This window comes from Gorilla gorilla, chromosome 13 (assembly GCF_029281585.2).
Source record: "Gorilla gorilla gorilla isolate KB3781 chromosome 13, NHGRI_mGorGor1-v2.1_pri, whole genome shotgun sequence".
Lineage (NCBI taxonomy): Eukaryota > Metazoa > Chordata > Mammalia > Primates > Hominidae > Gorilla > Gorilla gorilla.
Window position 1 is genome coordinate 66,563,327 of NC_073237.2, and position 17,581 is coordinate 66,580,907.

At 35.5% G+C, this 17,581-nt stretch overlaps 1 protein-coding gene across 6 annotated transcripts in view; it reads left to right on the forward strand.

The window, feature by feature from the left end:
• SMC5 (structural maintenance of chromosomes 5) overlaps positions 1–16,281 on the forward strand; it is a 95,974-nt gene extending 79,693 nt beyond the window's left edge. For 2 of the 6 annotated variants that reach the window (XM_004048111.5, XM_055350768.2), the window contains 8 exons: positions 5,543–5,668; positions 7,998–8,042; positions 8,459–8,554; positions 9,006–9,110; positions 9,312–9,431; positions 11,516–11,695; positions 11,778–11,873; positions 13,588–16,281. In XM_004048111.5, the coding sequence (XP_004048159.3) occupies positions 5,543–5,668; positions 7,998–8,042; positions 8,459–8,554; positions 9,006–9,110; positions 9,312–9,431; positions 11,516–11,695; positions 11,778–11,873; positions 13,588–13,728 (909 nt within the window). In that variant the 3' untranslated portion in view covers positions 13,729–16,281. The remainder of the gene's footprint in view (positions 1–5,542; positions 5,669–7,997; positions 8,043–8,458; positions 8,555–9,005; positions 9,111–9,311; positions 9,432–11,515; positions 11,696–11,777; positions 11,874–13,587) is intronic. The other 4 variants (XM_019034163.4, XM_055350769.2, XM_055350770.2 and 1 more) reach the window with 2 other exon arrangements.
• The last annotated feature ends 1,300 nt before the right edge of the window (positions 16,282–17,581 follow it).

A 17,581-nucleotide genomic window follows, 5' to 3' on the forward strand; every position in this document is an offset into this window, starting at 1 on the left:
TTCCAACTTCTAGCCTTTTTTTACCTTGGTTGGCTATTCCAGTGTTCCTACCATTGTTCATAACCTCTGTATCTTTCCCGTATCGTTCGTTCACCTTTTTCATTCTGAGTCCATTGCTGCTTTTAAGACCAGAACTCTTCCTTGACACATATAAGTAACTTTACTTAATACTACCTCTGACTTTACTTTGCATTTCCTCAGCAATATTTTACACCACTCTGTTTTTCTTATTCATATGTTGATTTGAAAGTTCTTAAATGATCTGAGTGTACCTATAGTTCCAACTACTTTGGAGGCTGAGATAGGAGGATCACTTGAGTCCAGGAGTTCAAGTCCATCCTGGGCAACACTGTAAGACCTTATCTGTAAAAAATAAAATAAAATAAAATTTTTTAATGCTTTTCATTGATAAATGCTTTACCAGCCCTTTTGTAAGGTTCTTTCATTTCTTGTTGTGCATACTTAATAAATGTCTGTTGCTGTCTGATCGTAGTCATTAGCCACACATTTGAAAGAGTCAAGAATGGGCCGGGCACGGTGGCTCACGCCTGTAATCCCAGCACTTTGGGAGGCTGAGGTGGGTGGATCACGAGGTCAGGAGATCGAGACCATCTTGGCTAATGTGGTGAAACCCCATCTCTACTAAAAATACAAAAAATTAGCCGGGTGTGGTGGTGGGCGCCTGTAGTCCCAGCTACTCGGGAGGCTGAGGCAGGAGAATGGCGTGAACCTGGGAGGCGGAGCTTGCAGTGAGCCGAGATCACACCACTGCACTCCAGCCTGGGCGACAGAGTGAGACTCCATCTCAAAAAAAAAAAAAAAAGAGTCAAGAATGATGACTAAAATTATGTAGTAGAATAGGTGTATGGTAGTTCACTTTCTCTTTTACCTACTCTTGTTTTCTTCTCATGTTTGCTGCCATTTACCTGCCCATGATTTTATCTATCTCATCTGTTCCTGCTATGCAGCTTCACTTGAACAAAAGAGAAATTTTTTTTTCCTACTTGTCCCTTTGAACACATGGCAGGTTGCTCTGAGGAACTATTGCTACCACTTGGTTTTGTCCTTTTTTCTTTCATGAAAATAAATTCACAAAAGAAGATTGACACAAAATTTCAGGGGAGATTGTATTTATGAGGGGACTTAGAGGTAACTAACCACCGTGGAGTTTGATACTTTCTCAGATTTTTGGAAGGTAAATAGGGCAACAGACCTATAAAACATCCCCTGAAAAAGGCAGATGGTGGGAAGCCTCTCTTTGGTAATGTCACTAACTTATGGACTATTTTTAGGACAAGTTAGTAAGCTGTGTGTGAATCCAAATACAGAGGTCGATAAAAATTTCTTGTTATTTTGTTTTTGACCATGGGCAGGTTTCCTAACCACTCCAAGCTTAATCATTCTCTGCAGCCATAAGTATGATACCTACCTAATTTGGAGGGATATTATGATATTCAGTTTAATAATATATATCAAGATGCCTAGTGTGCTGCTTAGCATGAAGCCAGTGTTTCCTTTAAAAGTATAGATTTACATCAGAATTAATATTAGTTATAAAGATGGAAAGTTGTTACATTTATTTGCTTATTCTAATACCAAATTTAGGAGTTCTGTGCTTTTCATCTGACCTCTCTTCTGCCTACCTGCTTGCCACTCCCTCAAAAAAGAACTGTTTCAGAGGAGACTTTTTTTTTACTTAAATGAGATGAAATTTTGAAGAAAACATTTTACAAAGAAATAGTATTATTCCCATTTTATTGTTTATGATTAAATTAGTTTAAGTAGAATTTATGGTCTTGTGTATTAAAAGTTAAGATTATTATTCTAAATTTCTAGTATTACATTAAAATTTAAAGTTGACTTTCTAAAAAAATGAATGATTTTTATATTTTTAAGTGTGTATTCTGTCTGGTAACTAAAACAAATGGTTAACATTTGAATTTGAAATCAGCTAAATTGGAATGACATTTTATTAAAGGAAAAATGAGGGAGAAATGTGTTTATTTACAGCTAATGTTTTAGTAAAAGTTGATGATACCTAGGACTTAATTTTATTCATATAGAAAATGGTTTTCATTTTATTTGATTCTTATTTTAATGAACTGTTACTAAAATAACAGTTTTAATATATACAGTTTTCATAAGAAATTCTGTGAATAATTCTTACTTCTTCCACAAGAGGGCCTTCTTAGAAAAGCTTTTTCTTGTTTAATGTCGAGGTATTTCTGTACAATTTCCGTGACAAGTGAACTTTCCATAAAAAGAATTTTAGAAAAAAAGATAATACTTACAAATTTTTTCTAGGGTATATAACTACAAAGTAATCTTTTTTGAGATGTTAGTGGGGGATATTTTGTACATTTCACTCATTTCTTATCTTACATCTTAAACAGATGGAGTATTTTCTATTCTCTATTAACTATTAAAGAGGCTAGACTTTAAGCAGAAATGTAGATAAAGCCTTTTCACTAGTCTGACTTTACAGCATTATCTGATATAATTATATATGCCTTCCCACTTCTACCCTTAAAAAGCTCAGCAAGAATTGTGGTTTTAAAAACAAAAAGCAAAACAAGTGCTATGTGAAGATCTGTATCACAAACACATATGTATAGAATATTTTCTCAGATAAATATTTTATTACACATATGCCACCAAACAAACTATTAAATGAGGTTTTGTCTTTCTAAGTCCAGAGCTTCAAATTATCAACTCATTGATACTTCTTTTCCATAATGTTCTAATACTTTATTTTAGCAAAGTCCAGAGGAACAAGAATCAGGAATAGAAGAAATTAGGAGTATTTAGTTTCTATCCAGCTGCTCGTTTTGCATTTGCCTGAGTACAATGGTCCTTAGCAGAGTAGGGGTGATTGGGAGTCTTTAACATTTTATTTCTCTCAAGCTATAGGGACTGAGGAATTTATTCAAGGAAACCATAGTACTAAGTGGTTAGTATAAAGGATTGCTTGTATTTTCAGTTTGGTCCAGTATATATCCTTTCACTTTTCATAACTATTGTCTTGGTTTAGTTTATTTGCTATCAAACCCATGTGCATAAAAGTCACCTGAGGGCCCCCTTAATAATACAGGTGTCCCCAGTTAGAATGGCATTCATTAAAAAGTCAGGAAACAACAAGTGCTGGAGAGGATGTGGAGAAATAGGAACACTTTTACACTGTTGGTGGGACTGTAAACTAGTTCAACCATTGTGGAAGACAGTGTGGCGATTCCTCAAGGATCTAGAACTAGAAATACCATTTGACCCAGCCATCCCATTACTGGGTATATACCCAAAGGACTATAAATCATGCTGCTATAAAGACACATGCACACGTATGTTTATTGTGGCACTATTCACAATAGCAAAGACTTGGAACCAACCCAGATGTCCAACAATGATAGACTGGATTAAGAAAATGTGGCACATATACACCATGGAATACTATGCAGCCATAAAAAATGATGAGTTCATGTCCTTTGTAGGGACATGGATGAAATTGGAAATCATCATTCTCAGTAATCTATCACAAGGACAAAAAAAACCAAACACCGCATGTTCTCACTTATAGGTGGGAATTGAACAATGAGAACACATGGACACAGGAAGGGGAACATCACACTCTGGGGACTGTTGTGGGGTGGGGGGAGGGGGGAGGGATAGCATTAGGAGATATACCTAATGCTAGATGACGAGTTAATAGGTGCAGCACACCAGCATGGCACATGTATACATATGTAACTAACCTGCACATTGTGCACATGTACCCTAAAACTTAAAAGTGTAATAATAATAAAATAATAATAATAATACAGGTGTCCAGACCTCAGCCCCGGAGATATTAATCAAGTAGATCTGGAATATGCTTAGGCCATTCCAGATCCCCCACCCCCAACTGTTTTTTGTGCCAACCAGAGTTTGAGGGTTAGTGAAAAGAGCAAACCAGACCTGTTTTATTTCTCAGAAATCTGCTAGTTCCGTAACCTTGGGCAAGTTTCTTAATGTGTCTGAGCCACATCTACAAATAGAGATAACTCTTTTCTTTAAGATCATAATTGGGATTAGAACAATTAACAGGATAGTGGTTGTAACAGTGCTTGACCTACAGAAGACATTTAGTAGATGAGATACCTTCCCTGTTACATGTGAAATTTTTGCAGTCTGGCCCTTGTCCATTTTATGAACTCTGATCTTTTACATCCTTACAAATTCCTCTCCTCCAACCACATTAGATTACTTGTTTCTTAAATAAGCAGGTCTTTGAGGCTCATATGCCTTAAAATTCATAATCACCTGTCCTTGGAATGTCATCTGCTGTATACGTTCCTTATTTCTTGTCATTTAAGGCTGTTAAGTTGTCATAGCTTCTGTGACCACTCTGACCTTCCCTACATACATACTCTGTCCAATCTGCTCCTGCTGAGAGGTGCCATGCTGTAATGAAAAGAGCATGTGTCCTGTAAGCAGACAGGGATCTGAATCATGACAGTCTCTAACTAAATGTGTGGGCTTGGGCAAGTTACTTAATTCCTTTCAGTCTCTCTTTTTTTTTTTTTTTTAATGCACTAAATGAGGATAATATTACTGTGCAGTGTTTGTGAGAAATAAAGGGAATAATGTATGCGAAGCACCTAGCCAAGGGCCTAGCACATAAACATTCAGTAAAGAGTATCTGTTTCTGTTATGATAATGATCCTGTGTTCTTATTCACCTTTCTGTGACCAATGCGGATTATAATACTGGCATTTAATAGGTTCTCAGTAATTATTTGGTGAAGGAATAAATAGGTCCATGAATAAATAAATACATGGAAGGTACTTGGAAAACTATCAAGCATGATTTAAAGGTTCTAACTACATTTGAGTGCTGAGTTTTCTCATATGAAGCCTGTGTACTGTGTATCTCAAATCTGATTATAATATAATTACATGACCGGGCCTGGTGGCTCACACCTGTAATCCCAGCACTTTTGAGAGCCCAAGGCGGATGGATCACTTGAGGCCAGGAGTTGGAGACCAGCCTGGCCAACATGGTGAAACCTTGTCTCTACTAAAAACACAAAAATTAGCCAGGCATGATGGTACACATCTGTAATCTCAGCTACTCGGGAGGCTGAGGCGTGATAATCACTTGAATCTGGGAGGCGGAGGTTGCAGTGAGCTGAGATCACGTCACGTCACTGCACTCCAGCCTGGGTGACAGAGCAAGACTGTCTCAAAAAAAAAATAAATAAGTAAGTAAATAAATAAATATAATTACATGGAGCTAAGCTAGACTTTCAGAAAAAGGCAGTAAAATTTAAATTTTACACCTCTTATGGATTAGAGAAATGCCAGGTTATTGATGTGCTGATGTATTTTAAAGTTTAAGTTCAAGTTTAACCTTTATAATAAAAAGAGTCATTATTTAAGAAACAGTTTCAGATAATTTGATTATCATTACAGTCAGAATTCAACAATGTATTTAATATGTGGTAGTTTAATAAAACATCCCTCTGCTTTAAAATTAACATTTAAATCTTCAAAATAAATTTTTTTAATAGCAACATTTCATTGAATTGGATGAAAATAGACAGAGATTATTGCAGAAATGCAAGGAACTTATGAAAAGAGCTAGGCAAGTATGTAACCTGGGTGCAGAGCAGACTCTTCCTCAAGAATACCAGACAGTAAGTATAAAAAGTATATAATGCTACAATTGCCATATTTAACATATTTTTTAAGATTATGGAATCTTAGGCATTGTAACAGGCCGTGAAAAACATGATGTGTCATAAAAAATAGGGAGTTCTTCCACATTTTTAAACTGAATATATATATATAAAATAATGTTGCTTAACAGATCAGTGGTATTGGTACTATAACATTTATTCTTCCAATACAAATGCCTTTTAATGGGTACAGTTGGAACATATATAGTTTTTCATGGAAACATTGTACCAGTAATTGGTATATCAGAAATAATAAATAGGATATTTTAAAAATAAAGGGAAAATGAAAATGTTTCCCTGGAAATTAGGGTGTTTAATTAGGGTTCAATGAGAGCTGAGTATGTAAGGCTAACATCTGCCAATAAGAAAAGGAAAAAAGAGGTCTTATTTCCATTATATTTTTTATCCTGACATACCACTCAGTAAAATTAGGAGATGCTGCCCTTTAGTCACATTCCACCGTTAATTATGTACCTCTGTGACAAGTGGGGATGATACTTTGCCTGGATACCTATTCAGAATAATGTCAAAATGAAATTAGAAAATAAGTTTTAAAATATCTAGTATTGGTGTGTCTTGAAAATTCTTAATTTCAAATGTTATCTATTTCAATAGATAATGAAATGGCTACTAAAGATATAAACAACTGGAAAAAAATTAATGGATTATAATTTTCAAATCCTCAATTGATTTATGATATCAGACACAGAAATCACAGAGAATGGATTCGACTAATTGGATACATACTAGGAACTCAGTAGATATCTTTAAAACAAATTGAGAAGCTTGTTTCTAAAAACAGTAGAATGTCTTCAGAATACATTGTGTTGTTATAAAATAAATATAAGTACAATCTACTAATTTTTTCTTTCAGAAAAAGCATGATTCTATTCTTGATAAGTCATACTGTTTTTGAATCAAAATTAGGAGATGATTATATTCATTAAAATGTATTAATTACCTCTTATATGTCAAGCATTGTACAAGACAGACATACTTCCTTCTCAGCTGAAACTTATATTCTAGTCTGGAAGATTGGGTAGATGAAAACACAAATCAAAAATCAGATAATGTCAGATAACAAGAGATGCTAAGAAAAATAAAACAGGGTGAGGAGATGGAGTGACATGGATGGGAACTTGGTCAGGGAAGCCTCCTTTGAAAAGATACCATTTTATAACAGTCCTGAATGAAGAGAACAGATCAGTCAAGTGAAGATGTCAGGCAAAAGTATTCCAGACAGAGAAAACAGCTCAGACAACGCCCAAGACAGAAGTATATTTGGGATGTTTCAGAATAAAAGGAATCTCATTGGGGTTAAAAATTATCCAAGCAGAGAAGAAGGCAGAAGCCAAGATTATGTAGGCCTTGTAGACTATACAAGCAATTAAGGTTGTATTCTTTTGGGATGGACTCCAGTGGAGGATCTTAAATGGAAAAGTGACATTACTACTTTTATGAACGAGCACTCTAACTTCTCTTCTAGATGGAGGATAAAGTAGGGATACAAGAATGGAAGCAGTGAAACCATTTAGAAGGTCATTTCTTTGGACCACGCAAGAGATACATGATGGCATGAATAGGGTGATAGCACTGAAGAGAGAGAGGGAGAAGTTGACAGGTCTTAGATATCTTTTAGTGACAGAGCCAGCAAGACTTGCTGATGGATTTGACATGAAGGATGAGAGAGAGAACCCCTAAATTTTTCACCTGAACAAATTACAATGCCATTTACTGGAATGGAGAAGATTGAAGGAGAAACAGGGTTGCTTAAAGTGATAGGGAAGGTGGGTGAAATCCAGATTCTGTTTCACCATCTTAAATTTAAGATGCCTATTAGAGTCAAGTGAGGATATCGAGTAAATAAATGTTGGACACATGAGCTTACATCTCAGTAAGTCAGAGATTCAACAAAGTAATATTTGAAGGTCTATAGAGGTTGAACTGCTTTCTAAGAGGTTAAAATAATAAGTTTAAGATATTAGATTAATATGTCAAGATCTTTTTCAGGGTTTCAGGATTCATTTTGTACCATGTAGTATATAGCCTTTGCAGGTTGTGCTAGGCCAAACAATGTACTGATTGCCTCCCCTCAAAAAAAAAAAGTATCTGTTCTAATTTGTCCCCATGGCATGGACTCAGAAGATAGTACTGTGGTGAAATTCAACTGTCAAAGTAATTAGATTCTCAGGATGCTTTTTTAGTTCTTCATAAGTGCAGTATAAAGTTCTAACTTCTTGCTCTCTTTCAATGCCCCACATATTCTGGACCCATTCTACCAATTCAGCAAGTACCCACCATTCCAAATGGACACAACTCCTCACTCCCCATGGTATGCAGTACTCATTCTTTTTTCCCAAGCGCCTATCTTCCCTCTGCCTTGCTCCTCCCTAGCCATTTGCTTTAAGGCCCGGAGATGAATTCTAGGCCTTTGAATTCTCTTAACTCTCCTATAGCGTGAACTGATACTTCTTTTCTCTAAATTCCTAGCCTATATGATATGTACTGCTTGTTTTAATACTCAACATCAATACATTGCCTTAAAGTGTTATCCAGTACATACATTTTGTTTTCTTTAAAGTACAAGCTTTTGAAGGCAAATGACCCTGTTTATTATTCCTTTGTATTCTTGTGTGCCAGCATGCTGTTGAACAGATAGATAACTTATTCAGCAGATTATTTTTCTTTTAACTATTTGAATGGAACTGTTTTCGTTGTATCTATAATGACGGGCAATTTTTTTCTTAGGTTTTCCAAGACCTTCCAAACACATTGGATGAAATTGATGCTTTATTAACTGAAGAAAGATCAAGAGCTTCCTGCTTCACGGGACTGAATCCTACAGTATGCCTGTTTCTCTATTCCCATTCTGCATCCAGCCACCACCACCACCCTCCCCATACACACACATACACACACAGAGTTCCCTACAGTACTTGCCTCCCACTCTGTACTAGAGCTCTTGGTAATAATAAGCTAGACAGCAGGAACAATGTGCTTTAAATGCCAGATTCTGAATCTATTAGAATTTTAAATAGATTCTTCCTAAGGAACACAATGTTCTGTGCCTTTTCTTTATAAAAAGAATAGTTGGGCTAACCTGAAATACTGCAATGTCTATTTTTTCAAGGATAAAAAATGTCACTTTCAGTATGTAATAAGAACATATATTATTTGCATACAAACAATGCAGCACAATTGGCATTTTCATTTAATGTTTTAATCAATGCAAAATTGTATATAGTTTTATCCTTTGGTAGATTTATCTTAAAGAAGTTTTTTTTTCCCCTGCCAGATTGTTCAGGAATATACAAAAAGAGAAGAAGAAATAGAACAGTTAACTGAGGAACTAAAGGGAAAGAAAGTTGAACTAGATCAATACAGGGAAAACATTTCACAGGTAATTTTTTAGTTTTTAATCTTTTTATCATGTGATTATTAATGAAATGGGAATGTAGAATAATGGAAAATGAGATGACATGCTTCTAAGAGAAGTGTGTTATGCCCAGACTGATACTGATATAAAATTTACATAAAATTGTGTGTCAGAATATAGTAATACTGCTTTTAAATTGTGTTTTTATATTGCCTTTATTTGTAGGTAAAAGAAAGGTGGCTTAATCCTTTAAAAGAGCTGGTAGAAAAAATTAATGAAAAATTCAGCAATTTTTTTAGTTCCATGCAGTGTGCTGGTGAAGTTGATCTCCATACAGAAAATGAGGTAAAATTGCATTTGAAATAAATAATATTTCTGGCAAATAATTTTAATTATATGCTTAAAGTACATATAAATTATTTATTTACTTTAGAGTTATATCTGTGAAAAGTTTTGTTTACCAAAATGTTGAAAGAAAGGAGAAAACCACCTATGGGATTCCATTAGGGTCACTTTTTTTGGGGGGGGGGGGTTATGTTTGGAATTAGTGACTAATACCTTGTAACTCTTTTTGTACATTTGAGTAATGGTTATTCAGTTGTATTGAATAAATACATTATAAAGCTACCACAGCTGGAGTTAGAAGACTCATAAACAGATTAGTTTGAAATATAGTGCGTATCAGTGTCTTTTTTTTTTTTAATAAAGAATTTAAGAATTCATGGTCAGGTGTGGTGGCTCACGCCTGTAATCTCAGCACTTTGTGAGGCTGAGGCAGGCAGATAGCTTGAGCTCATGGGTTTGAGACCAGCCTGGGCAACATGGCAAAATCGCATCTCTGTAAAAATACAAAAATTAGCTGGGTGTGGTGGTATGTACCTACCTGTGGTCCCAGCTACTCTGGAGGCTGAGGTGCAAGGATGACTTGAGCCTGGAAGGTGGAGGTTCCAGTGAGCCAAAATGGTGCCACTGCACTCCAGCCTGGGCAACAAAACCAGACCTTGTCTCAAAAAAAAAAAGAATTTAAGAATTTATGAGAATGGAAATAGTGGGAAATTTGCTACTAATTTCTTGTGCTGTAAGTTTATGCATTGCATTTTGGGCTAAAATTAATTTTTCTTTAAGACAGGCAAAGGCCAGGTGCTGTGGCTTATGCCTAATCCCACTTTGGGAGGCCAAGGCAGGAGGATCACTTGAATTCAGGAGTTTGAGACCAGCCCGGGCAACAGAGTGGGACAGAGACTCTGTCTCAAAAAAAAAGTAACTACTAGAAAATTGAAAATTACATATGTGAGTTGTATTATATCTTTCTCTTGGTCAGTACTATCTTAACCTTAAAGCTCTATTCAATTAATAGATAACCTTTAACTAGTAAGTTTCATGTTTTTTGTTTTGGTTTTTTGAGACAAAGTCTCGCTCTCACCCAGGCTGGAGCGCAGTGGCGCAATCTTGGCTCACTGCAACCTCCACCTCCTGAGTTCAAGCTATTCTTCTGCTTCAGACTCCCAAGTAGCTGGGATTACAGATGCCTGCCACCATGCCCGGCTAATTTTTGTATTTTTAGTAGAGATGGGATTTCCCCATGTTGGCCAGGCTGGTCTCAAACTCCTGACCTGAAGTGATCCACCCCCCTCGGCCTCCCAAATTACTGGGATTACAGGCATGAGCCACCACACCCGGCCTAATTAGTAAGTTATGTATCTCATTTTTAAGGTAAATCTGAACCTGACATAGAAGTGCCATCAATAAGAATAGTAAACCTTAGTGCATCCTCAGTTTTGGCAACATTTATAAAACACTAATGTACTCATTACAACAAATATTTATTGAGCACCTATTACGTGCCAGGCTTGCTTTTTGCTGAGTATTGTGTGTATGTATGACTTAAGTTTTCAAAGTATATGTGTAATTCCTACCTTGTTTTTTTCCTTCTTAACCAACTGAAGAAGTTAGGGGGATTCTTGGCCTTCTGCAGTTACCATACACAACCACTTCTCTAGCACAAGAGAGCATGACACTCCATTATGTTCTAATTGCTTTCACCTACAGTTTAAGAACCTAGCATTTTGGAACTAGAATAGATAGTGCCTTTCCAGGACAGAGTTCCTCGCTCAGTAATTTCTAAAAACTCTTGGGGAAGCCTACTAAACTTGAATAGAATGGTATAGAGGAGGAAAATGTTAATTTAATCTGAATAGTTTCCTTATCTAAATAGTTCTTTGAAAACCCTTAAAGCTTTTAGTTAGTAACTGTTTGCTTAATATTTATTATTTTTAAAAATACATATATATTTATTGTTACATATTTAAACTAGTGTCACCAAATTTTGAGTTCTTTACTCTTACTCAGTTAATTCAATCCATTTTCAAATAATAGAATGACATTACCAGAGGAAACTCATTTTTCATCACTTTTTAAATGTTTTATAGGAAGATTATGATAAATATGGAATTCGAATTAGAGTCAAATTTCGCAGTAGTACTCAACTGCATGAATTAACTCCTCACCATCAAAGTGGAGGTGAAAGAAGTGTTTCTACCATGTTATACTTGATGGCACTTCAGGAGCTAAATAGATGTCCATTCAGAGTAGTTGATGAAATCAATCAGGTATGGTGATTGTTCTGTTACTTGGATCTTCTTATATCCTGTAATAGGAATAAATGTAATCATTATTATTGCCATTGTTTAGGGAATGGACCCAATCAATGAACGGAGAGTGTTTGAAATGGTTGTAAATACTGCCTGTAAAGAAAATACATCTCAATACTTTTTCATAACACCAAAGGTAGGTAAAAAGTAACCTAAAAGTGGTCATATACTCAGAAATCTCCTGTGGCGTAATCATACAGTTTTTGTCCCAACATGTACATATTAGCAGGAACACTCCCAAAAAAGGAATTTAAAAGGTTAACAGTAATATTTACATTATTAAAGGGACAAGTTCCAGTGTCATGCTTAATCAGAGGAAGAAAGGTAGGAGGCATATTATTATGTTCTAAAATTGAGATTTTCTCATTCCTCTTCTAGAAAAGGTACTCTTTCAGCACTAAAAGATGAGTGGGGAATACAACCCTTAAGACCCTGGCTCTTCATTTTCCCAAAAAAGCCTCTCTTGTCATATACTGCCCTTCCTCTATTTGCCACTAGTACTAAGCTGGCGCAGGAGAAATTTAAGTATCCCAACATCTTCTATTCACAGGTTAATTCTGATAAAAACAGAATTATCTTTGTAGATAATTTTTCATAATCTAAAACCATTGCAATGGGAAATTTTCTTTTGCTAAATCTAGTGCTGTAAATTACAAAGCATATATATTCAAAGATATGTTTTTAATGTAACCAGATTTTTTCCATTTTAAGTATTCATGAAAAATTTTGGCCAGGTGCACTGGCTCACACCTGTAGTCCCACTACTTTTTGAGGCCAAGGCAGGTGGATCACTTGAGCCCAGGAGTTCAAGACCAGCCTGGGCAACATGGCAAAACCCCATCTCTACAAAAAAAATACAAAAATTAGCTGGATGTGGCAGCATGCGCCTGTAGTCCCAGCTACTTGGGAAGCTGAGGCATGAGGATCGCTTGAGCCTGGGAGGTGGAGGTTTCAGTGAGCCCAGATCACACCACTGCACTGCAGCCTGGGTGACAGAATGAGACCTTGTTCCAGAAAAGAAAAAAAAATTGTTTTTGCCCATCCTACATTCAAATTCTTATTAAATAGTGTCATCTGTCTTCTTTTTTTCAGTAGATAGTCTTGTGGAATAGTCACATCTGTTAATACCCTACTGCTTGCCAAATACCTTAGTCTACACATGTCCCTGTTACACACTTTTCAGGATACCAGGCTATCAAAGAAGTTGCTTGAGAAGTGTTTATAAATAAAAAGTGAAAGTATCTACCCTAGGAAAATTGTGGAGGACATACTCTTTTCCAAGGTCTGCCAAGGAAGTTGAATAATCCCAGTTATCCTGTGAATCTAGAGGGCTCGATTATTCCTTATTTTGATTGTTCCTTAGGCCAGGCTACAGGTATGCTAATTTAGGTAAGGATTACAGTCTGGCAAGGTTTATATTGAGGTGTCTAAGAGCTTCTTAAGAGTCTTATTGGCTGGGGGTAGTGGCTCACACCTGTAATCTCAGCACTTTGGGAAACCAAGGCGGGCAGATCACCTGAGGTCAGGAATTCGAGACCAGCCTGGCCAACATGGTGAAACCCTGTCTGTACTAAAAATACAAAAAGTTAGCTGGGCCTGATGGTGCATGCCTGTAATCCCAGCTACTCTGGAGGCTGGCTGAGGCACGAGAATCTCTTGAATCTGGGTGATGGAGGTTGCACTGAGCTGAGATCGCACCTCTGTACTCCGGCCTGAGCAGCAGAGTGGGAAAAAAAAAAGTTTTATTAATATTGCAAATAAAATAATACATTTGACTGTACACATGTAAGGTTGGAAAACTATACTTCTCAGTATATAGCTTATATGACAATTTGTTTTAATACTTACAGCTCCTGCAAAATCTTCCTTATTCTGAAAAGATGACAGTTTTGTTTGTCTACAATGGCCCTCATATGCTGGAACCAAACAGATGGAATTTAAAGGCTTTCCAAAGGCGGCGGCGCCGTATTACATTCACTCAACCTTCTTAATAAAAGTAAAGAGAGGGAACTTGGGAATTTTTTTTTGTTAAATTCTGTTTATAAGTATGGCTCAACTGAATAAAAGGAGATTCACTAAAACGAAAAGCAGTTATTTTTGGAAACCTGCTTTTAAATACAAATAGGTTGATAATGGAAACTATAATGACCTTTCCAAAATAGCAACTGGTAGTAAAAGTTAAGTCTTCTTCAGTCTTGGTTGAACTTGAGTTCTTGGCACTCTGACCATGAGTCATTGAGTTCTCATGTTAAAATGTACTTAATATTACAAATCAAAGGTACAGTGGAAGAGGGGTTAATCACAAGAAGTTACTTATATGGTAGCCCTGAGCTTTAATTGCAGAGTAACTTTAATTACTTTTAGAGCCTAAAGATGACTCTAGAGCCTAAGTCCTAGTTTCTCCCAATGTTATATTTAATTTTTAAAAATTGATATGAAAATGTCTAATGTATAGTAATAATTTATGACAGATCTATTCATTTCTTCCTATTAAAAAAGATTACCTTATCTCCAGTAGGAAATGGAATTTTATGGGCCTTTAAAAGAAAGTTTTATGAAACTTGATGCTATAATTTTATTGGTATTTCAAGGGGAAAAAAGCACTGGGGTTCAAAAATGGTAGCAGAACTGCTTTGAAATGCTGCAAGGTGGCCACTAGATGATGCAAAATACAACCAAAAGATTGACTGAGAATAAAATTAGGTGACAAGGGTTTTTAAAGAATAACCTTGTAAAGTGTGGGGGCAGGGGTTGCTTTTTTAAATTTTATTTAAAGTCAATTATATTTTACATCTTACATTTCTAAAAGCATTTTTATAATTATTTTTAGTAAGATTTTTCTTAAAATTTCATATACTGGTTTCTACAATTTATATTTGAAATTTCTCAGTGTTATGTAAAGAGTGATGGAAAAGCATTGATTTCTTTAAAACCGTAATGTTTTTAGAACTTAAGCCTATAGGGCCTTTCTTACAATGTTGATGTACCCATTATCTTAGAAAATCTAGTTTAAACTGTTTTCTTTCACCGCAAAAGAATTAAATGGGAAAATCATTTGTTTATCTCTAAGTTATACTAATTAGTAGAACCAAACAAATTATCTTCTTTTAAAAAATAAATCTTATAGGAAAATAGACAGTCCAAAGTCATGTCTTTGGACAGTGGATTGGATCTGTGCCAGTAATGACAAAATTATTTTTTTGACTTGCTTGCCTGAATAAATTGAAGAATTGCTTTCAGTTTGGGTTTTGTATATTCTTAAGTAGCCATTGAAATTTATATTCTTAACTAGGTCAAAAAATAATGAACCATAAGTTTATGTCCTCTCACTTAGACATTTTCTCTTTAAAAAGGTGTTTTCTTCTTTATAAACATTTTAAAAGAGCCTTCCCTTCTTAAACTAACTCCAATGCATGAAGTATGAAAATATTTTAAAATGACATTTTTACTAATATGAGCAAGTCATGTAAACATTGAAGAACTTGGTAACATATTAGTAAATGGATATTACCAAATGTTTTCATCGTTAATTACTTTGCTTTCCACCAAAATATCTTTACTAAAATGTGCTTGGTGTAGTTTGTTTATTGTCTAAATTAGTACCAGTCATCTTATTTCTGCAAAATGAGTATCAATGTGAAAAAGAAACGTGAAGATTAAGCATGTCTGAAAATAAAATGGTCAATTACATTTCAATTTACATAGGCCAACAACTGTTCCATACTTTGTTTGTAAACATTTAATTTCTCTACTGGACAAAATTAATATTTGGCTTTACATTGAATTTTGAGCTGTGAAGAATAAATTATGTATCATTTTAGCATATTAAACAGTAGTAAGTCTAGCACATAGTCTCAGCCACTTAAAACTTTATTTTCTGCAAAAGTTTGTTTGTTTGTTTGTTTGTTTTTTTGAGATGGAGTCTCACTCTGTTGCCCAGGCTGGAGTGCAGTGGCGTGATCTCGGCTTACTGCAACCTCCGCCTCCCGGGTTCAAGCGATTCTCCTGCCTCAGCCTCCCAAGTAACTGGGACAACAGGCGCGTCCCACCACACCCAGCTAATTTTTTATACTTTTAGTAGAGATGGGGTTTCAGCATATTGGCCAGGCTGGTCTCGAACTCCTGACCTTGTGATCCACCCGCCTCGGCCTCCCAAAGTGCTGAGATTATAGGCGTGAGCCCCTGCGCCCGGCCAAAAGTTGATTTTTAATTACATAAAAATCGTAAAAACTTCTAGTAAAAACTTGATTTGGTGAATACAGTTATATTGAAAAACCTTAAGGTGACAAGCATTTTCTGTGCCTAAATCTTCATTGGTTTGCCTGGAAAGAGTCTCTGTTAAAAGATTTTCCATATTCAAAGTAAAAGGAAAGATTTCTTGCTTTCTAATTGTCTTTTGGACACATGCCTATTTTCTTTGAGGTATAAACCTTTAGATGTGAAAAATGTAATTTCATTCTGCTATTGTGTGTGCTTGTGTGTGTGTAATTGAAAAAAACTGGGAAATCCTGCTTTGTTGGTAATAAATCAATATTTTCATATTCTTTTGGTGTATGTTATTTTAAGTGAGAACTATTTTTTATACTCTGAACCTTATTAAGAGTCATTTTGGTTTTCAGATTTACTAAAAAAAAGTCTGTTAAGTACCCACATTTACAAAATAGTGTTCAGCAGTCTATTAGTGTTCGAAAGGGTAGAAAATTTAGTCCCTTTTCTGCCTGCAGTGAAATCACAGTCTAATAGAAGCAATAAACACTCATGAAAAAAAGGTTTAAACCATTTAAAGAAGCCAAGTTACAAGGCCGAGTATTCATCAGAGAGGCTGCAACATAGGTTAACTGTTTTTATGTTTAAACACTACGTTTGCTAACATGCCCAATAGCCAATTTTCACTTATTACTCCTTACATTAAGCTACTATGTAATTTTTTAAAAATATATTTTTGAGTCAGGCAGACTTTTCACTTACAAGTTACTTGATAGTCTCATCGTTGGTGAAATGAGAATCATACCTGATTCACAGAGTTGTTGAGAGGAGCAAATGAGATCGGGGCCTATTGGGACACATAGCATTATAGTGAGTACATTATTAATGTTTATGTATCTTCTCATATTTTAAATCTTGAAAAATGTACTGTGAATTTTATACGCCCAGGTCTGAGAATTCTAAATAATGTGAAAGTAGAGATTAACTATTTTGTAGTCTATTGATAAATAGTTCAAAGGATGCCAATACCTACAGACTGAGCATTGGGGAGTGCTGATAGTTATTTTTATAGATCTTGTTACCTTGTTAAATTCAAATATAAGTTAGTCAGATGAGCTTCTTTAAAGATATTCCATCTCATTATTTTATATTGATATATAATTTGGAAATTTTATAATTAATAGAATTTGCACATTTGGGAGATATGACTGTTGACAATTTGGGCTTTTTATTTCCACCAAAAAGGTTAGGTATGGGGGATTTTATTTATTTTTTAATGTTGAATTATAACTGTTTATTGCTGCAAAATAAATGACTGGTGATTGGCTGGAAGATTTAGATATTTTCAAAAAAGCCAGCTTTGTATAATCCCAAAGAGAGAGAGCAGGGCTCCTCTGGTTAGCTTCATTCTAAGCTGCGCTAAGAGGACTTGGTGAAGCTGAGGGCATCCTAAAAACAGCTCTGGCCCTGGCCCTGGCCCTGCCTTTATCAGAGAGGCTGCAACGTAGGTTAGTTATTTTTAGGTAGGTCAGAAACACCTGAAAGATGTTCTCCTTCCACAAATAGTACCTTACCTGTCTGACCATGCTTTTGTTAGTAAACTTTAATTTCCTTTTGCCTGAGGAGACTGTTACACGC